Source organism: Macaca fascicularis, chromosome 12 (genome assembly GCF_037993035.2).
Source record: "Macaca fascicularis isolate 582-1 chromosome 12, T2T-MFA8v1.1".
Taxonomy (NCBI): Eukaryota; Metazoa; Chordata; class Mammalia; order Primates; family Cercopithecidae; genus Macaca; species Macaca fascicularis.
In genome coordinates, this window is record NC_088386.1 from 57,060,872 (window position 1) to 57,084,445 (window position 23,574).

General features: G+C 34.4%; 1 protein-coding gene across 19 annotated transcripts in view; it reads left to right on the plus strand.

The window, feature by feature from the left end:
- Positions 1-1,204: 1,204 nt before the first annotated feature.
- Positions 1,205-23,574, plus strand: part of SLC4A10 (solute carrier family 4 member 10) — a 391,994-nt gene continuing 369,624 nt past the window's right edge. For all 19 annotated transcript variants that reach the window (XM_065525564.2, XM_065525565.2, XM_005573309.5 and 16 more), the window contains exon 1: positions 1,205-1,355. Coding sequence is in view for 11 of the 19 variants with exons in the window: in XM_005573313.5 (XP_005573370.1) it covers positions 1,308-1,355 (48 nt within the window). In the remaining 8 variants the exon portion in view is untranslated. The remainder of the gene's footprint in view (positions 1,356-23,574) is intronic.

Here is a 23,574-nt window from a genome sequence, read left to right on the forward strand (position 1 = left end):
ATGCTATGCACAAAGTAGCCACTTAAATATATTAATCATTAGGGTTTTAAAAATAATTGTTTTCTTATAAAAATATTAGAAGCTTGTTTTAAAGAATTGTATTGAGAAGGAAAGCAGATAAAAGTTATCCATAATTCCACTTGCAATGAGCATTATGGGAAATTTTGGTGTATTGCTTAAAATTTATTCATTTCTGCTTATTAAAGGTTTTAGAATCTGGTAAAATTTTTCTTATTTAAGGTAAACTACGTTAATAGTTTTTAGTCAACCTCTTTCAATCCCTGAAAGTTCTTTATTACTCTTCATTTGTAACCTCCATACATTTAGTCTAGAGTTCAGTGATATATGGGCTTCATTACTTAAAATACTCTAGATCTATAATCACTTTTAGGAAATATGTGTAGTCACTTGATGATCCTCACAAACTACTTCTTCCTACGAAAGAGCGTATCTTTTCTTCTGTGGATTATTTAAATAATCCCCTACCCCTATTTTGTTTAAATTTTTAGGCAAAGGGATATATGCTTGGGCTGTTCTTTTCAGATTCATTGTCTTTTCAAAGTGCTTTAGTATCTTAATCATTCCTGCTATCAAAATATTTTCTTTCTCTGTCATTTTTGTTGGGAAATCATAGAAAAACAGATACTTTATTTTTAATAATGTGTGACTTACCTAAGTTTTTCACTTTTAAAATGCTGAAAATATCTGTCCAATCCTTATTGAGTCAACAGTGACTTAAATGCTTGATTTTGTTGTCGTTGGTGGTGAATACTTCAGCCTCAATAAGACTTGCTAATATTAAGGTCATCTTATCGGTTTTAAAAGCCCCCAGGTACTCAGAGCAGAACACCTAGTAAACCTTATTGACATCATCTTGCTTGAATTATGTCTCCTATGGGGTTCTGAGAATGAAGTGAGTTACTTCAAAGTGTCAAAATCAGACTGATTTGGTAGGAGGCCAACTTGGACTAGTATATATGAAAAGTGAGCATCTTAGGTGAGATTCTTAATGCCCATTAGACTTGTAGCATTGTCTGCTGTATTTTATGCTAGTAGCCAGGTGTGGGCAGAGATATAGGGCTTGGGGGATCTCTCTTACCGGCCCAGGGATCCAAGGCATTCAGTGCAAAACCTGGCCAGCAGCCCGAGTGAGTAGGAGCCATGTGACTCTGGTGAGTTGGAGTGTGCAATTGCCTCCTGCTTCAGAGCTACCTGATCCGAATACTAAGCAGAGCGAGTGCCGGGCTGAGTGTAAGACACTGAAGACACTGCAGAGCAAGGTGCTTATTCCAGAGGCGTTACAAAACATGGAGATTAAAGACCAGGGAGCCCAAATGGAGCCGCTGCTGCCTACGGTAAGAGACAACCTGCTATCACATAGATTAACCGTGTTTGCTGCAAAACCTGTTAGGCAAGTGGTCTGCTAGCTAGGTGAAGTGAGTGTACTTTTGGGGTGGTGGATAGCTCCTACGACATATGGACAGGGGTCTCCTCCCATCTTGGGAGACTGAAATGCATAAAGCAAAGCACACGATTCTCCCCCCCCCTCAATATGGATGCACTACGGTGATGAAATGTCTCATGTTTGCTGCTGTTTGAAGAAATGGCTAGGTTTTAGCAGCAGGGGCAGTTATGTGTCTCTCTGCCTGCCTGTTACTGCTTATCTCTCTGTTTCTCAGACTGTGTACTGGTTTAAGCCCTTGCAAAGAAGCCCCCTTTTATCATGTTTAATCCCTGTCCAATTTCCTCCCCCTGCCTCATCCCCAGGCAGTGAGGTGAGGGAATCTGCTGCTGTTGCAGCTCTAAAGATTTAGTCTCCACAGAAACCAGGGGAAAGAACAGGACGATCGTGTATGTGTGTGTGTGTGTGTGTGTGTGTGCGCGCGCGCGCGTGTGCGTGTGTGTGTTCAGTCTCTTTCTCAAAGGGAAATGTGTAATGGTTTTTATACAAAGAAGGTATGCATTTTTGGGGGACAGACACACAATTCAGATTTGAATATCAGAAAGGTTTCTGAACTGTCATTTGGTAATAGCCTATCTGTTTATCTCTGGGTTCTTAAGCTGTTTCCCTAAATTTAATTTTTGAATAAGTGATTGATTTGCTTATCCTCTCCACAATCTCTCTGTCTGGCTCGCAGACTTTGGAGATCTTCAGGCAACATCTTTTTGAGTCTGGAGCAGCTGCTGTTGCTGTGTTTAAGGAAAAAAGAAAAAAAAAACCAAAACAGTATTTTCTTGATGCAACAGAGATGACAGTCATAGCTTCCAGCCATCTATCAGTGCTACCACAGCAGAAATCCCCTCCCTGCACCAAAGCAGACGGAGGGGCTGTTTCTCAGCTCCCTGTTACTACGGTTGGTGACCCACCTTGCACGGAAGGGACCGGCGGTGAGCTGTCCATTTCCGAGTCCATTCCTAGGTTTTCAACAAAATGCTTCCGTAGGAGGAGTGGGCAAATTCTGGGCCACTGTATTTTCAGGGCCTTACCTCTCCTGCCGGGCTCACATGCTGCAAAAAGATTCCAGTTTGCATCCCCGGAATCAACTGTGGCGACTGAGCATGCCCAGTTCTCCTGCGGACGCCAGGTTTGAGCAGGGAGGGAGCAGAGTGATGGGAAGAATGCAAGGAGTTACCACAAGAATAGAGTCTCAGTAGAGGACAGGGGCAGCGTGGGGGCAGGGGGCCGGGAGAAAGGGAACGGGAGAAAGAAGTTTGTCAATTATCCTGCCTGCCTAAAACATAGAGATATTTCTTTGTGGCATCAAAGTGGAGTTATAAAAAAAAGTGTAAAAGATTTGTCCATCTTCCCAAACTTGACAAATACATAAATTAGGATTCTGTTAGTATTCAGAATAAATAGTGTTAAGAATATCAGGGAACTCTTGTTCCCTGGATGAGACAGGAACTATACACAGGAATCGTGGTATGGGAGTTAGGGAAGGTTTAGGGAAACCCCCAACTCTTTTTTTTTTTTTTGGCTGGCAGTGGGGGTGGGGTGGGGTGTTGAAACCTGTCCTAGAAAAGCAGGCTGAAGCCAGTTTGATGTGGCTTATGGATTGTCACTTGTGGGGAACAGTTAAAGGGTTTAGGACCAAATGAGGATTAACTAGAGGAATTTAAGAGGATGACATTACTGGGCTAGATGGGCAACCAATTTATAGCTTAAAAGAGCAGAGAAAAAAAAAGTCTTTCCAGAAAAGGTCTACAATACATCTCAGGGAAATTTTTGAAAGCGAGAGTCAAAATTTGCATGCCATGGGGTTAATGGTCAGTACAAAATGGTGACAGTTTAATGGTAAAAGAGAATCATATTAGCAGATCATTACAAGAAAAACAAGCCCGATGGGCTAGAGAGGATGCTGAATTACTGGTCCAGTTTTATACTTGTATAGCAACTCCCCCAGTTGCTTTTATGAAAATCTTTTTTTGTTTAGTTTTCAAAACAAACATGTTATGTAAAGCAGATTTTATTATTTTCATTTTCAAGGTGAGAAATTGAGGTACAGGGAGTCTGAATAACATGTCTAAGATCACCCAGTGATGAAACCAGGACTAGAATTTAGGTCATCTAAAACTAGTTCAGAAATTTTAAAAAAAAATTAATATTTTTTACGTTACATTCTTAACCAGGCTTAACATGATCCGTTCCTGGACTGAAGTTTTTATGCTTGGAAGAGAGCTTTGGGCTTTGTTTTAGAAAATTAATCAGACGACTTTGCAAATAATTATGTGAGAGGCAATATGGCATAATATTTAGAACACAGTCAAGGCCCAACACTGCTATTTATTTGTTAAATGATATTGGGAAAGTTATAAGTCATAGTGTCTTCAACTGAAAAATGAAAAGGGAATGTTACTATATATCTCTTGAGTTTTGGAATGAGCAAGTTAAATAACTTATATGAAGTTTCTGACATTTAGTAAGTGTTCAATAAAACTTACTTGCTATTGTCATTGTCAATCTTGCTGTAAATGAATATGTTATGGTTATATTCATCTCAGTATAGATACTGAGATGATGCATAGGTTTCAGGTTTTTACGAAAAGTGGCTTGTCAGTACTGTCTACCAAGAAGGAAAAGTGGAAAATGGAGAACTGGAAAAGACTCTTCATAGTGGAGGTGGGAGGTGGAATTTTTTAGTTATTATTATGAAAACTTTGCAATATGCTTGGAGAGCCAATTGGACAGGCATTAAAAGCCAATATTAGATATGGGACAGAAGCAGTGAGAGGTAGAAAGTTAGAGAAGTGAAAAAGAAAGAAAAATAAGAATAGATAAGAATGTCAGATGAGTGAATGTATTAATCCTGAGTCAAGTGAAATGGAGGAACAGATTCTCATTAAGCCTCCCAGGGTTTACCTCCATTTAGTATAGTATATATAAAGTACATTTGAAGGATATGGGCAGAGAAGGCCTAGACATGTTTCTCTTTTTTTCCCAGTGCTTCTTAGGAAGCTTCAGTGATAATTTCCTTTTGCTGGACAAGCCATCATTGCATTTTGTAGACTCTAATCACTCCAAGGGTTAGGGCGTTCACTCTTGTTGGCTAAGTGTATAGTCTGGTTTTGGTAGCAACTGACTGTTATGTCTGAAGTTATAGAAAAAGTGTACCAGAAAGATGCATTCTCTTAAGTGCCTACTGTTGGCCAGGCCCATTCTTGGTGCTGGAGATGCAGCAATAAATAAGGCAGGCAAACACCCTATATAAGTGAAACCTCACACTCCAGCTAGACTAGAAATAGGACTCGATTTACCTTTTTAAGAGACTGCTGCTTTCTCCTCAAATGTTTAATAATTGTTATAACCTTTTTGAGATGGATGTATATGGGGAATATATGTAACAGTAATAATGGTGATATCATTTTAGTAAGGATGGAATTAGCCTTTTAAAAGTACAAAGCCAAATATTTAGGATTACATTATGATTTCACATTTTCGTTTGATATTCAATGTTGAATTTGCTTTTAGGATTAACCTAACAATTTAAAAATTATCAGGCCATGGAAGAAGCTTCCAGGAGAATATATAACAAATATTTATATCTCATGACATTTAATCTTGGGTGATCTATAGTGAGTTCACTTTGGATCCCTTCTAAGATTCTGATGTCTGAAAAAGGACTTAAGTTGAGCTTACTCGTAACATTTCCCTAAGGTATAAAACTACAGTAAAGTTCACTTTTAAAATGTAATCTGATAATATAGGATAGATGATTGGATTTAGTACTTTTAGAAAGTGCTAATTCCATATTTCCAAGTGGCCCAGTTTATTGAATTGTTTTATTTGTGGAAAAAAGTTATAAAAAGTCTTTAATATTATTAAATCAGGGAAAGGAAAATCGGACTAAAATGTCAAAGTAACAAAAAGAGCACATGGATTGGCTAAGTAATATTGTTTTTTCTTTTTAATTTGAATTGAAATTTAAATTATAATCTGAGTTTAAAGAAAACATACTCACTACACTTCATAGTCAGTAGGAGGCAAAATGCAGTATAAGAAATTAATCCCCATTTCTACTTTCATGATTTGAATTGTTACTCTAGCATGGTAAGTGACTATAGAAATAAAATATATGTATAGAATGCTAAGGTTGGGAATGAGTGGTAGAATCTGAAGGCTGTAGGAATTAAGTTTACTTCTTTATTAATATTATGTTTATGATAAAATATTGAGATCAGATTAGGAAGTAGGCTAGTTTATGATGAAGAGTTAGAAAATATCTGGGCCAGGGTCTGGAACTCAAATAGAGTCAGAGAGCATGGTCAGAATACAATGATACTGCCAGTGTATCATTTCTTTCTAACCTTGAATAATGCTTGCTTCAGAAGTCCAAACTGGGCATGAATAGATTGCAGTGTATTTTGATGTGCTGCAAGTAAGTGGAGAAATGTTGATGCCCCTCTCAGCCCTTCTGTGAGAGAGACTTCACCTCTTCCTTTCTGATATCACATAGGACACATGACAATGATCACTTGACTTTCTGTGAGGACACCATTGTCAATCTATATAGTAAATATTAGTTAAGTTTTATGCTTTATTTTTAGGTAAAATAAAATTAAAATGAAGTTTTAATATATTCTCGCACCACAAACAGTTGTCTCAGATACTATTTGGGGTGTACTGCTTTTTTGTTTTTTAGAAAAAGGGAATAATTTGGCATCTTTTATGGAATTACATATATATATATATGTATGTCTTATTTTTTAGAGCAATATAGGTTCACAGCAATATTAAGCAGAAGGTACAGAGATTTCCCCTATATCCCCTGCCCTTTACACATACATAGCCTCCCCGATTAACAAGATCTCTCACCAGAGTGGTACATTTGTTACAGTTGATGAAACATTATCACCCAAAATCCACAGTTTGCATTAGGACTTGGTGTTGGGCATCCTATAGCTTTGGACAAATTTGTAATAACATGTATCCACTATTATAGTACTATACAGAGTCACTTCACTGCCCTAAAGATCCTCTGTGCTCTGCCTATTCATCCATCCCTTTCCACTAAACCCTGGCAACCACTGACTTTTTTTACTTTCTTCATAGTTTTGCATTTTTTAGAGTATTATATAATTGGAATCACAGTACATAGCCTTTTCAGATTGGCTTCTTTCATTTAGTAATAGGTATTTAAATTTTCTCCATATATTTTCATGGTTTGATATCTCATTTCTGTTTATCACCGAATTATATTTCATTGTCTTGATGTACTACAGTTTATTTATCCATATACCCACTGAAAAATATCTGGGTTGCCTCCAAGTTTGGCAATTATGAGTAAATCTGGTATAAACATCCATGTGCAGATCTTTGTGTGGACATATTTTCAATTTCTTTGGGTAAATACTAAGAAATGTTATTACTGGATTGTATAAGAGTATTTAGTACTTTTAAAAACTGCCAAGCTGTTTTTAGTAGTGGCAGTACTACTTAGTATTCTCACCAGCAATGAATGAAACTTCCTCTTGCTCCACACGCTTACCAGCATTTGGTGTTGTCAGTTTTTTATACATTGTCGGATTTGATTTGGTAATATTTTGTAGAGAGTTTTGCATTCATGTTTATGAGGGATATTGGTTTGCAGTCTTTTCTTATAATATCTTTGTTTGATTTTGGTATTAGGGTGATGGCCTCACATACTGAGTTAGGGAGTATTCCTCCTTTCTATTTTCTGACACAGATTGTTTTGGGAGGTTATTCATTATTGACACTGTCATTTTTAATAGATAGCTTCATATATGTTTTGACCAGAGGACTGTAGAGATCAACCGGAGTCTAGATTTTAGACTGGCTCCTTAATTTATGGATGATGGAGCTGGACATCAAAGATGTAAAGAGATATATTTAAGGGTATGCTACTTATGATTCTAGTTAGTGGCAGAACTCAGCCTAGAGTCCAAATCTCTTGATTATTCACTTATCATTCTTTCCACTATTATATAGTCTCTATTACTATCATAGCATCAACAGCTGAGTTCCAAATTAAAATGGAAATTAGGCAATGTTTGTAAAGTAATACTAGATATTGTCTCAGGCTCATGATAGGTACAAACATCTGTAATCCTCATGATAATCCTGAAAAGTTGCTAATGTTTTCCAGCTTTGCAGATGAGAAACTGAGGTCGAGAGAGTTGTATAAATTATCCAAGTTCACATAGCTAAGAAGTGCTAAGCTAGGATTTGAAAATATTTTATCTAGTTAATAAGTAACTTGTCTTCCTTAAAGCTAATTAAACAATAAAAAAGAATTCCATTATGAAATGAGCTTTCACATCTTCCCCTCCAATAAAATATGAAAGTACTCTGCTACAAGGTGCTATAAAATGTCAGGTCTTTTTGGACACATATTTCATGATTCAGTTTATATGAAATGTCTAGAATAGGCAAATCCTTAGAGATATAAAGTAGATTAGTGGTTGCCAGGACCTGGGATATAGGGGAGAGTTAGGAGTGACTGCTAATAGGTACAGAGTTTCTTTTTGTGGTGATGGAAATGTTCTGGAATTACGTGGTGGTGATGGTTACACAACACTCTGAATATACTGAAAACCAATGAATTGCACACTGTAAAATGGTGAATTTTATGTTATGCAAATTTTATTTCAAAAAATTATTTTAAAAGTAAGTTACTGTTTAGCATTATCATGAACAAGGAGAAGGCTGAGGATCTAAAATGCTTATAAGAAGAGGGCAAATAAAATATTCACAAAATAAAAATAACTTCCACCCCCCACAAGAAATTCTTTACTACAAATTTCCTTCTCTTTGTCAAGATGATGCTGAGATTGGTCAGGGTTTCAGGTTATTTGCAGACCTAGAGGTCTTGGAATATATCTTCAAAGCTGAGTTAAGAGAATATATGGTACATTCTATGTACCAGAGAGAGAGATAACTATTTCACTTGAGTCACACTGTATTTAGATATTTAATTTCTTATGGCAATATTTTGTAGTCTTGTCTCAGTGTAAATTTCTATGCAATATAGCAAGAATAACACAAAAAAATGCAGAAGTGCCATTTATATAATGGTTCCTACATTGAGCTTAAATACCAAATTCATGTTGAATTCCAAGTAGCTCAGAACTCGAGAGGTGTTCTCAGAAGATGAAAATGGAGATTAATATACAAACTCAGTTGGATAGAGTGAGGATATATTATAGCCCAAGACTCTTGGTATAGCTTTGAATTAATGACAAAGTCCCTCTACCAACATCAGCACGACTTGCTCATTCATCATGAAAATTATGCTCTAAGGATCTAATAAGCAAGTTTTTAAGGCAGAATTTTCCCATTGCATATTGAATGTGCTAGGTTGCTGGAGTGCCTCCAACATTTATTTGTAACTCCACTTGTTCTTGCTAATTCTGGAAAACCAAAATTATTTAGAGAAGGCTATTTCTTTCTAGTGTCTTTTTTTCCCCCTTTTGAGTAATGAGGCTTTGATATCAAAGATGATGACCTAGTCAAATTTCAGAAAGCAAGTGACATGAAAAATAGGTATATAGCAACTACCAGATGGGATCAAAACATAGCTCTGCTTAGGAAGCACATTTCATTATTGTTAGATCCACACTGCTTTTTTCATAAAGTGGTGAATTTCTGTTGATATTTAAGCTTTTCTGGGAATAAGCCTCTCCAAATGCTTCTGATTTTTTCAGATATATGAATGTGGTTTAAAAATGAAAAAAAAAAAAAAAAAAACAGCACATACGCACAACAAACCCAACACAGAGTCAGCAGCAATACACACCCTTAAGGTATAATATAATTTGTTATTTGAGTGTATAACCATGCACTTTGTAATATAACTTTATGATATAAATGTCTGTTAAAAACATGTGATATATAATTGACAGAGCACTTATAGTAAATATAAAAATTTGGTATTTTTTTCCTAAACAATGGGATTATTGAAAACCTTACTCTTGAGGACCACCTGCATCAGAATCGTCAGGAGGGCTAGTTAAAAATTCAAGTTCCAGACCTCATCTAAGCCCACAGTCTGAGAATGTTAAAGGGTAGTAGTAAGGACACCAGCATTTAAAAAACTGCTAGGTGATTCTTATGTACATTAAATCTTGAGAATTTTTGCCTTAAATATCAACAAAATAGAAAGATCATATATTTATAAATTTATAAATATATTTATAAATTTATTTTAACTGTAAGAATGCTGGGAGACTAAGTTTGCCACAAAACAGCCTTTTTGCCAATAAATCATAATGGGCTAGAAAAATTAAGTGCTTATTTACTTATTAAGCATATTACCTATTGCTTTGCAATATTGTGTATATACATGTATATATATCCTGATGATTTCAATTTATGATTGGTTGCTTATGATTTTTCAACTTTACCATGGTACAAAATCTATGGACATTCAGTATACTCCTCAACTTTGCATGGTGTTACCTCTGGATAAACCCATTGTAAATGGAAAATGCCATATATGGAAGATGCACTTTTAACTTATGAAATTTTCAGTTTACAATGGATTTATCAGGGTATAACTCCATTGTAAATTGAGAAGCATCTGTATGTAAATTATTTTGCTTAAATGCAAATACATATAACTTGTTGCCTCAATCAGTAGCTAGATTCTTGAAAGCAGCTTATTTTAGATAATTTTTGTGCTGCTCTCACAGAGCCAAGTGCATGGAACTCCTTGTTAAATATATCATGGGTAATAGATTAAGCAACAACACTAGCAGACATTAATTGTTAAGAGTTTGGACACTGAAGTTGGACAATTCTAAAGGTTTTGGTTAGGAGGTATGTCAACTTTGGCAAGTTATCTAGGTTTTCAAAGTCTTACTTTTCTTACCTATAAAATAGGAATGGTAATAATATATCTATCTCCCAGGTTTGTGAGAAGCAATGAAAAGATACATATTATATCATTTAGACTAAGGACTTAATAACAGTAGCTGTTATTCTTGACTTAATAGTTTTCCTTTTGAATGAAAATCATTATCTGATATGCACAATTAATTCAATCCTTGATTCAATAATGCTTACTCAATAACTTGATTTATCCATTTGGCAATAATATAGAAGTATGTCAATAATATAAATTGATAATTATAATACAATGCAATCCTTTTTCTAATTATAAAATTAATACTTGATTTTTTAAGATAGTTTAGAAGGCATCAAAAGTAAATATAAACTAATTTTGTCATGTTTTAACTATTTTTACTCACAGAATGCTTGCAAAAATAGTACAGAATTCCCATATACTTTTCATCTACCTTACCCTGTTAACATCTTACATAAGTATTATTAATGATAAGAACTAGAAAGTTAACATTGATACAATTATATTAACTAAACTACTATATTCGAATATCACCAGTGTTTTCACTAATGTCCATTTTCTGTTCTAGGATACAATTCAGAGTACCATATTGTGCTTAGATATCACATTTCTTTAATCTCCAGTTTGTGACAGTTACTGAGTCTTTTTCTTTCATGACCTTGACACTCTTGAAGTGTACAGGTCAATTTTTTGGAGATTGTTACTCAATTTGTGTTTGAGGTTTTCATAGTTAGATTGAGGTTATGCATTGTTTGTCAATAATACTGTAGAAGTGATATTCCATTTTCCATTCATTATATCAGGATATACATATCTTACTTCTGGTGACATTAACTTTGATTACAGAGTTATCTTCTGTTTTTTTCCCACTGAAAAGTCAAGAAAGTTTCCCTTTGTAATAATATATTTGGGGAGATATTTTGAGACTATGTGACTATCCTATTTCTCCTCAAACTTTTGCACACTAATTTTAGCACTCATTGGTAAATATTTCCTGTTTCACTTATGGAGGTGTCTGCCTCATGACTTTTTAAAACTTTTATTTGGTTTTTAATAGACACATAATAATTATACATATTTATTCTATAAATATGTATGATACGATGTTTTGACACAAGTATACATTGTATAATAATATAATAATCCAATAAGGGTAATTAACATATCCATCACCTCAAACACTTACTTCTTTATTATAAGAACATTCAAAATCCTTGATTTTAGCTATTTTGAAATATACAATACATAAGTGTTAACTATATTCACTGTACTGTACAATAGAATACCAGAAATTATTCCCCCAATCTAACTGTAACTTTGTGCCCGTTCACCAACTTTTCCCCATCATTCCCTTCTCCCTACCTTCCCCAGCCTCTAGTAACTACTATTCTATTCTCTACTTCTATGGAAATAACTTTTTAAGATTCCACATATAACAAGACCTCAAAAGGTTTGTAGAAACATGTAATTAAGAGATAAAAATAAAATATAAACTTTATTTCTCAATATAAGCTCTATCAAGTTCAAGACACTTTTGTAAGTGATGATAACAGCCATTTAATTAATCCCTAAAGAACCGAGGGTCTTGGAATTTAACCATGTCAATGCAGTCTTTCTTTTACATTATTAACTGAAGAAAAATGGGTGCCCTTTATGGATTTTTTAAAAGATTTACACAAAAAAGAAATTAGAATGAGCCAAACCAGGACTTTAAGGTGGATCCCTAATAATTTCTCATTGAAACTCCCTCAAAATTGCCCTTGTTTGATGAGAGGGATGTGTAGGAACATTGTTGTGGTAGAGAAAGACTCTGGTGAAGTTTTTCTGGGCACTTTTCTGCTAAAGCTTTGGCTACCTTGCTCAAAACATTCTCATACCAAGCAGATGTTGTCATTCCTTGGCCCTCCAGAAAGTCCTCAAGCAAAATAACTTCAGCATCCCAAAAAACCGATGCCATGACCTTTGTTATTAATCAGTCTGCTTTTGCTTTGACAAGACCACATCCTCCTCTTGGTAGCCATTGCTTTGATTGTGCTTTGTCTTCAGGATCATTCTGGTAAAGCCATGTTTCATCTCTTTTGCAGTTCATCAAAGAAATGCTTCAGGATCTGGATTCCATTTGTTTAAAATTTTAATTGAAAGTTCTGCTCTTGTCTGCAGATAATTTGGGTGCAATGATTTTGACACAGTTTTAGTTGAAAGTTTGCTAAACTTTAATTTTTCAGTCAAAATTGTGCAAGCTGAAGTATTGGTATGGCTATGGTGCTGGCTATCACTTGTGCTGTTAATCATTGGTCCTCTTCAATTAGGGCACAAACAAGATTATTTTCTCCCTTGAAAATTGATATAAATGATCTGCCACTGTGGGCTTCAACGTTGTTTCTTCCCTTCTTAAAATGAGTTATCTATTTGTGAACTGTTGACTTATTTCAGGCATTGTCTCCATAAAGCATCAATGATTTCGGCATTCTTCCACTCAGTCTTCACCTTAAATTTGATGTTTGTTCTTGGTTCAATTTTAGCAGAATTTGTGTTACTTTGATATGGGCTATTTTCAAACTCATGTCTTATCTTTCTAGGTGCCTCTAGATACTCATCAGACATGTTATAACAAGTTAGTATGAGTTTATTTTGGTGCAATATTTTTTGAAATTCATGCAAATTTCTTATAATACACATTTTCTGTGAACTTTTTGAAGACCCCTTGTAAAAGTGAGATCATGCAGTATTTGTCCTTCTGTGCCAAACTTATTTCACTTAACGTAATGTTCTGTAGGTTTATCTATGTTGTAAATGACAGGATTTCATTCTTTTTGTGGCTGAATAGTACTCTATTGTGTGTGTATATTACATTTTTATTTTTATTATTTATTATTTTTTTACCTTTTTTGAGTCAGAGTTTCATTCTTGCTGCCCAGGCTGGAGTGCAGTGGCATGGTCTCAGCTCACTGCAACCTCCACCTCTTGGGTTCAAGCAATTCTCCTGCCTCAGCCTCCTGAGTAGCTGGGACTACAGGCATGGCTCAGCCTTATCTTGCTGAGTAGCTGGGATTACAGGCGCCCACCACCAAACCTGGCTAACTTTTTTGTATTTTGAGTAGAGATGGGGTTTCACCATGTTGGCCAGGCTGGTCTGGAACTCCTGACTTTAGGTGTTCCACTCGCCTTGTCCTCCCAAAGTGCTGGAATTACAGGTGTGAGGCACCATGCCTGGCCTTTTTATTTTTTTAAGAGACAAGGTCTTGCTCTGTCACCCAGGCTGGAGTTTAGTGGTACAATCATAGTTCACTGCAGCCTCAAGGACCTAGGTTGAAGTAGTCCTCTCACCTCAGTCTCTTGAGTAGGTAGGACTACAAGTGTGCACCACCATGCCTGGCTAATTAATTTTTTTTTTTTTTTTTTTTAGTGTAGAGACAGGATCTCACTATGTTGCTCAGCCTGGTCTTGAACTACTGGCCTCAGGCAATCCTCCTGCCTCTGCCTCCCAAAAGCACTGGGATTACAGGCATGCATCACTATATCTGGCCTACATTTTAATTTTTATTTTACATATATATATACATATATATATATATATATATATTTTTTTTTTTTTTTTTTTTTTGAGACAGAGTCTCACTTTGTTGCCCAGGCTGGAGTGCAGTAGCGCGATCCTTGGCTCACTGCAACCTCTGCCTCCTGGGTTCAAGCAATTCTCCTGCCTCAGCCTCCTGAGTAGCTGGGACTACAGGCACCTGCCACCGTATCTGGTAAATTTTTTTGGGTTTTTAGTAGAGACAGATTTTTACCATGTTGGCCAGGCTGGTCTCGAACTCCTGACCTTAGGTGATCCGCCCACCTTGGCTTCCCAAAGTGCTGGGATTACAGGTGTGAGCCACTGTGTCCAACCTATCTGGCTTACATTTTTAAATCCACTCATTCATTGATGGACACTTAATTTGATTCTATGTCTTGGATATTGTGAATAGTGTTGCAGTAAACATGGGAGTACAAATATTTCTTCAACATACGGGTTTCATTTCCTTTAGATATATGGCCAGTAGTTGGATTGTTGGGTCATATAACAGTTCTATTTTTAACTTTTTGAGGATATTGTCCATAATGGCTGCATAAATTTACATTCTCACCAATTGTGAGAAAGTCTCCACATTCTTGCCAGCATTTGTTTGTTTGTTTTTCTCTTTTTGTAATAGCCACTCTAACTGGGGAGTGACATCTCATTGTGGTTTTGATTTGCATTTCCCTGATTCTTAGTGATGTTGAGCAGTTCTTCATATGCTAGTTAGGCACTTGTATGTCTTATTTTGATGAATGTCTAATCAGATATTTTGCCCATTTTTAAATTAGGTGATTTAATTTTTTGCTTTTTAATTGAGTTTCTGGTTTAACTTTTTGCTATTTAATTGTTTGAATTTTTTATAAATTCTGGATATTTACCTTTTGTCAGATGCAAGGTTTGCAAATATTTTGTCCAATTAAGTTGTCTTTTTGTTCTGCTTGTTGTTTCCTTTACTGAGCAGAAGCTTTTTAGCTTAATGTAATCCCATTTGTCTGTTTTTGCTTTTGTTGCCTGTGGTTTTGAGGTCTTATCCAGAAAATCCTTGCCCAGACCAATATCATGAAGCATTTCCTCTATGTGTTTTCTTCTAGTAGTTTTATAGTTTCAGGTCTTATATTTAAGTCTTTAATCCATTTTGAGTTGATTTTTTTATATGGTGATACATAGGGGTCTAGTTTCATTCTTGTACATGTGGCCATAGTTTTCCCAGCATCATTTATTGACAAGGCTTTTTTCAATGTGTGCTCTTGGTGCCTTTGTCAAAAATAATTTGGCTGTAAATACGTGGATTTGTTTCTGTGTTTTCTCTTCTGTTTCATTGATTTATGAGTCTGTTTTTATACCAGCACCATGATATTTTGGTTACTATTGTTTTGAAGTATATTTTGAAGTCAGGTAGTGTGATACCTCTAGCTTTCTTCTTTTTGCTCAGATATCTTTGGCTATTTAGGGTCTTTTGGGCTTCTGTAGAAAATTTAAGATATTTTTCTATTTTTGTGAAGAATGTCATTGGTATTTTGATAGGGATTACATTAATTCTGTATATTGCTTTGAGTAGTATGAGCATTTTAACAATATTAATTCTTCCAAATCATCATCATGGGATATCTCTTCATTTGTGTCTTCTTCAATTTCTTTCCTAAATGTTTTATAGTTTTTATTTTAGAGATATTTCATCTCCTTGGTTAAATTTATTTATAGGTATTTCTTTTTTTTAAGGTAATCAAATAGATAAATCTTGAGCTAGACCAATTAAGAAAAAAAGAAAGACAAATAAATACAATCAGAGATAAAAAAGTAGACATTTCAACTTATGGTCAAAGAAACACAAAGGATTATTATGAACAACTATACAACAAAAAAAATTGGAAAACCTAGAAGAAATGGATAAGTTCCTAGACACAGGAACCTGCCAGGACTGAATCATGAAGAAGTGGAAAACCAGAACAGACCAATAACAAGTAATGAGATTGAATCAGTAATAAAAAGTCTCCCATCAAAGAAAAGCCCAGGTCCTAATGACTTTACTGCTGAATCCTTCCAAACACATAAAGAACAAATACCATTCTTCTCAAACTATCCCAGTAATTGAAGTGAGGGAAATTTTTCCTAACTCATTCTTTGAGGCCAGCAATACCCTGATACCAAAACCAGACAAGGACACAACAAAATAAGAAAACTACAGGCCAATATCCCTAATGAACATGTACATAAAAGTCCTGAACAAAATATTAGCAAAATGAACCCAGCACATCAGAAAGATCATTCACCACAATCAAGTGGGATTTATTTCAGGGATGCAAACGTATGTAAATCAAAAAACATGATACACCACATTAACAGAAAGAAGAACAAAAACCATATGATCATCCCAATAGATGCAGAAAAAGCAATTGATAAAATTTAATACCCCTTTCTGATAAAAACCCTTCCAAATTAGATAGAGAAGGAACATACCTTAACACGATAAAGGCCATGTATGGCAAACCCACAGTTAACATCATACTTGAAAGGGGAAAAGTAGAAAGCTTTTCTTCGGAAATCTAAAACAAGATAAGGATGCCCACTTCGCCACTTTTATTCAACAGAATTCTGGAAGTCCTCGCCAGAGCAATTAGGCAAAAGAAAGAAAGAAAGGTCATTTAAATTGGAAATGAGAAGTCAAAAATTGTCCCTGTTTGCAGACTACATGATCTTATATATGAAAAACCCTACGCACTTCACCAAAATACTGTTAGGGCTAGAAAATAAATGCAGTAAAATTGCAGAATACAAAATACAAAATGCTAATTAGTAGCATTTTTATATACCAACAGGAAACTATCTGAAAAATAAATCAAGAAAGCAGTTCTGTTTGTAATAGCTCATGGTGACTATTTCTCTTATTCTTTCTGCATTTAGATATTGGAAATCTGTAGAGAAGACCTGTTACTTCTCCATTTTTTTATTCAATTATTTATTTATTTCAGTATGGACTCAAAGGTATTTAGTTTATTTTCTGGGTCATAATCCAGTACTTTGTGGTTCAGATTGTTTAATCTGTGGACATTGAGAACTCTTTCTCAATGAATTCTGTCAATTGAGAGCTCTCGTGTTTTTTTAACATGCTTCCATCCTTTTGTGAATAGTTCCTTACAGTCTGGTACCACAGAGTTTTTCAGCATCATCTTGTATTTTCCCTGACTCCACTCTGGAATGAACCATGTCATTAAGGAGCTGCTGGGCTAATTTTCAAGGCTATTTATAAGTATTATTAAAATTATTTCCAGAAAGATTGTATACCAGTTTTCACTTTCACTAGAAGCCTCAATGGTATTTAACAAACTTTGTCAATTAACTCAGTAAACATTTTACTAAGTTTCTTTTGTATTCCATTTACAAGTTTTCTTTCTTTCTTTCTTTCTCTTTTCTCTTCCTTTCCTTTCCTTTCCTTTCTTTCCTTTCTTTCCTTCCTTCCTTTTGAGAAGGGGTCTTGCCATGTTGCTCTTGCTGGAGTGCAGTGGCTGTTTACAGGCATGATCATCACAGTGCACTGCAGCCTCCGAATCCTGGTCTCAAGCCAGCCTCCTACCTCAGCCTCCCAAGTAGCTGGAACTGCAGGCACACACCACCCTCCCTGGCCTGCTTTTTCTTTTTTCTTTAAAAATAACAGCTCAAAAGAAACATTGAACTATTTGAAACATTATTTAATTTAGTTTACCAGTAAGGTGAATTTCATGAGTAACAAGGTATTACTGAAATACTTGTGTACTTGACTCCCTTGTACATTATAAGGTATAAGTTATAAGTCTCCAGCCTCATCATTACAGATCCTCACTAGATACCATTTTGGCCATGACAATTTTCAGTCTTTGAATAAGGAATGCAATGGTTCCTTTCCTTCCTCAAAAATGGCATTCTTTTTGATTCTTTTTAATTTTTAAGAGCAAAGTTGAAAGAGATCCAATTAACAAGGTGTTTCAGTGTCTTATCCTTTTCCAGGCTTACTGTTTATTACAATATGATAGACTAGACAGAGACACTTGTTTTTATTTATTCTATTAAGATTATTTTACATACTTTCATTTATATCACTTCTTATGAAGATATTCTTATTTGAACTATCCAGTAGCTTTTGTATCATCAAAACCACGTTGAAGAACTGCCCTAAAGCCATAATATGTGACAAATTTGACAAAAGTAAAATTTCTAGGCCTCACCATATGTTGTTAATGAAATGAAGCATGATTATTTGAACCTTGCTCATAATGCTCTGATTTAATAATCCTGCTTTTTATCTTTAAGTGGTTTGAAAAAACAATTAGTTCTAAAGAGCTGAAATTAGGAGTAATCTATTTTAAATTGAGTAATCTTGTAACAGTTATACCGTAGTAATTGTTTCACATTCATTATGGTATTGTGAAAATAATAGTACTTTCTATTTAGATTTTTAACATATTCATTATAATTGGTTATCATGAAGACTAAACAACAACAATTTTCTAACATCAATCCTCTTAGCCTGATATTAGAAGTTGTTTAGATAGTAGTGCTAGTGTAATAAAGGGAGTTGTAATCTCCAGTAAAGACCATTTGTGTAATATAAGGTAATATAATATTTTTCTAAATCTTTATGGGGATAATGAGAAGGTGAACTTAATATCCACATTATCCATTAAAAACACATGAAGATGCCTCATAATTCAGGAACTTATAATTATACGATATTAATTTAGAAGGTATTGATTCAGCCTTGAATGCTGCTTTAAAAAATCAACTTTTCACAAAATTCCTTTTAGTATCTTATAATTCCATCTGTTTCCTTTTATAATTTCAAGATATTATTCCATCTCTTTTCACATAATTAATCTTCACTATCTCTTTTAGCAATATAATTCAGTATTCCTAACCTTTCACATCCATCTAAACACATTTCCCCCATCTTTTCAGATGGTAGCATGGCCTGGTATAGAACAAAAAGGATATGTTTATCTTTGATTCCGTAGTATAGTGATATATCCCAATGTAAAAATAGTTAACTAAGTAGCCATTTTGATTTCAAATAGACCAAATATTTTAGGTTGAATCCTAGAACCTAACTTTCATAGTTGTACTGAAACTTTTGACATTAGAATCAGCTTTTCTTGAAAAAATACATTTTTTTTCTGATGTTTTTCTTGGTTCAAAAAGTGAAGTATCTTGAATGGGAATGGAAAGGCTTTAAGTTTACTGAATCTCAGATTGTTCCATAAAAAAAGATTTGATGATTATGTTTCAATAATTTATCAATACACATTTACATTTCTCTTAAAAATGATCTGCATATTTAGAAAACAAGGCACAAGAATGTTTGGCAAAATGCAATTGAAATTTAGAACAGTGTTAAAATATGAGTGGTTCATATATTAATGAATCAAATTTTAGTTAATTCATTTACATTAACTTAATTTCTGTTAATGTTTTATTGAGTAAGAATGGAAGTGGTAATGAAGTGGCTTTCCTGTCTTGTAAGTAATGCAGTAGGAATTCAACTCATTTAGGCAGGTGAAATTCTAATCATAGGCATAAGAAAAATATTGCACTGCTTTGATCGTAATGTCTTTGTGCAGATGATCCATTATTCATGAAAAATAGGTTGGTACAAACAAATAAGACTCAATTAAATTTCTCATTTTAAGTCAATAGTTTCAGCCTCTGGTTTCTTAAACTTTTCACTAAGATTTTTGTAGAGAAGACAAAACTCATTTCGTTCGAGGTTTCTTTTCTCCAGTTTAGGTTATACTGTTAATGCTTTTGAGCTATGAAATCTTCTAATGGAAATCTCATCCAAATTCTCATTTATTTTTGTGGATCTGTATTTCATATCAAACTCCTTTAATATTTTTAAGTATTCTAACTAGAAATAGTGAAAGGGAAACAACCTGAGGCCAAGGTAATATGTAATTCAATATAGATAACTTATGTCAATGCACCTGACTGTTTTATGAATTAAATCATGTTTCTTTGAAAATTTGATAGAAGCTTACATTTCCACTGAATTTAATAATGAGGAATGTGCTGCTGTGCTATTAAATGAATAGAAATCAGACTTGAGGAAGGCAAAGGCCAAAAGGGTTTTACTTTTTATTGCTGCAGTTTGGATATTAGCATTTGAGAAAGCATTACTTTACTGAATTTTTTTTTTTTTTTTTTGAGACGGAGTCTCGCTGTGTCTCCCAGGCTGGAGTGCAGTGGCGCGATCTCGGCTCACTGCAAGCTCCACCCCCCGGGTTCACGCCATTCTCCCGCCTCAGCCTCCCAAGTAGCTGGGACTACAGGCGCCCGCTACCACCCCCGGCTAGTTTTTTGTATTTTTAGTAGAGACGGGGTTTCACCGTGTTAGCCAGGATAGTCTCGATCTCCTGACCTCGTGATCCACCCGCCTCGGCCTCCCAAAGTGCTGGGATTACAGGCTTGAGCCACCGCGCCCGGCCACTTTACTGAATCTTAATTCAAAATGAACATACATTCCCTTTAAATAGTTTGAATATAAGTTAATATGAATTTTGAATTATGCATGCCAATAAGTGCTTAGTATTTTGGCTACTTTTAATTCAATTTTACTGGTAGTAATTTACTTATAATATGGCATATACACTTTTGATGAAAAACTACATCCAAATATGAGTTGATGTTTAAAAATGTTTTACATAGAAATGATATATATCTTACATATGACAAAAGAGATAGTTTTTTCGTATACAGTTTAAAAGTTTATCAGGTTGACTTTACTAAGAGAGGGACTGGTAACTACATTTGGTTCTTATATTTGTGACTGACATGGTCTTGCATTAGAAGACTTGCATAAGGCAAGATATTTAAATATTTTCCATTATTTGTCCATTTCAAATATGTCCATGTTTTTATTATTTGCATGCTATTCTATCATGAAGTCACTTAAGGAAAACTTTTATTCATTGCAAGGTAAAATGAATTGATTCAAGTAGAACATCTACTTTTGAACCTAATAGCAATCTATTAGGTTCACAATAGGGGTGGAGTGGATTCAAAATAAGAGAGACGGTTCAAAATAGGATGGGATGATTCCAAATAAGAGGATTTAGGGTGGTATAATTCATGTTTGTGATGGCAGCACAATGTGTTTGCCTGTCTCTTTACCCTTCTTTTATGTCCCGGTTTATGTATGCTATACAAAGACACTCCTTTCCTTCTGGCCTCTGATCCTTTTTTTCTTTTTCTTAACAACACTTATTAGATACTTATTTGTGTATATGGAAAGTGGGTTAAATATCTTAAGAGGTTTTAGATACATGAAATATCAAAGACAGAATGGAAGATTATGTTCCATAGAAAACAATAACACGACTGGACATAGTTGCTCATGCCTCTATTCCTAGCACTTTGGGAGACCAAGGTGGGAAGATCGCTTGAGCTCAGGAGTTTAATACTAGCCTGGCAACACAGTGAGAACCCATCTCTACCAAAAGTTAAAAAATTAGCCAGGCGTGGTGGTGCATTGCTGTAGTCCCAGCTACACAGGAGGATGAAGAGAGAGGATTGCTTGTTAGAGGCTACACTGAGCTGTGATTGCCACTGCACTCCAGCTTGGGCAACAGAGTGAGACCCTGCCTCAAAAACAAAAACAAAAAAACCCCAGTAAATTAATGAATTAAAATTGCTTCACATCGTGGTGAAGTCTTATAATTTATTTTAAGAAAATTCTGTTTTTAGATTGACTCTATGAATGGATTTGAATAACTGTAAGTATTTGATCATATACAACTTTTGACTTACAGCAAGGTTTCAGGCTCAGCCAACATTTTGGTGTGCTCACAGTAGTAACCAAACTATCCCTTATTTAAACTAAGACATTAATAACCTTTGAAATGGTGTTTATGATCTTACCAATTGTTCTAGAGATATCTTGGAGATACTCAGAATCTTCTGTCCTAAGCCAGAAGTTTTCATAAAAATTTTTATTTCTATCCACTATTTTTCAAATAAAAAACATACATACAAATGAAACAAAATAACATTTATTTATTAAAATATTTTGGAGCTTTTTTGGACTGCAGTTTGGGGTGATAATAAAGTTACAACAATACAAGAAGGACTGGATCTTAACCCATCTAATGCTTTATACAGTAAATGATGAAGCATGAGAGAGTTACAAACCATTTGATTTTCAGAAGTAATAATTTAATAAGCAGAAGCAATTGATAGTTGGAAGAGACTGTTTTTATTCCCAAAAGTAAAATGGTTATGCTATATTAACCTGTAAGTTGTCCTTAAAAAGGAAATAGAAAAAAGTATGTGTCAGGCCAGGTATGAACATCCTACTTTATTTATTGACATCCACGTGTTGGAAGCAATTCGGGAATTTCCTATAATTTTTTTTCTCTCTTGGCTTTATATGTTCCCACAAAACTATGGGCTTCTATGGAAATCTTATTAAAAATTCCAAATATACTAGTAATATTTTTCATACTACAAGACTTCTTGTTATAATATTTGCTCATAGCTAATATAGTCAGGGCTACACCTATATATATGGATTATGACAAAACATTTAACAATATAACCACAAAGAGAAATGTACAGAAAATACAACATACAATTTTTGTTAGCCTCATCCTGATATTTTTCTCCAGTTTTAGTAATTAGTGAACTAGTAATTATGTCATATTAGTGTGACTTTCTAAATGCATATTCCTTTCTCTAAAGCTATTACAGCGATTTTATATTATGTGAATAAAGATGTAAAAGTTCACCTTTGGTTATTTTGGATAAAACCTGCAGTAGGAAACACACTGTATTGTTTGGACTTGGTTATATTTTCAAGAAGCTAAGATTTTTTAAAAATATAATATTCCCAAAGAATTTAAGTGTTGGCTGGACATTCAAATTGAAAACCAAGTAAAGTAATTTTACATAAATTTGAGAGCCAGTCAAAATAATGAGCAAAGAACATTTATTGAATGCCGAGGGATGTTTGGAAACTTCCTTTTAATTCTTGTTCACTTTTGAGAATCTGTATTATTTACAAAACTCCTTTTTAATATTAGTAAGCATTTACCCATGGGTGGGGAAAGAAAATAGTCTAAAAAGGTGATAATATACTTCAATCTATATAACTTCTAATAATGCACATGACTATGAATCAAATCATATTTTTAAAAAAGTTTGACAGAAGCTTAAATTCCCACTAATTTAATAGTGAACCATGTGCAAAATTTATCTATTACACCAAAAGTTTTCAGCTTCTAGTGCTAATAGCTTTTTTTGGAAAAGCGTATGTTATTTCATGATCTATTTATAATGCAGCTAAGCAGATAAATTGATTAAGTTTCCATAGGGTCAGATTCAGAATCAGGCTAGAGATGCATAAAAGTAAAGTATTTTTATGACTCATAGTGATAACTTAGAGTGCCCTCTATTTAGATTCCTTGGTTTAATCCCATTAAAGACTAGGTATTTTTTGTGATGTTCTTCAGTTTTAGTAACTGAAATTTGCTTGATGATGCCTTTAAACCAACTGTAAAGGGATGGTTACTAAAAATAAAGCAATGCAAAGTTTCTAACTGATTTGAATTATGCATCATAAATAACTTAGAAATATTTTGAAGCTCTGAGACAGAAAACACCAGGCTAAATTAATAATTTCCACACTATTATTCCAGATAGTGTGAAAGTCTTTATACCTATACTTAAGAG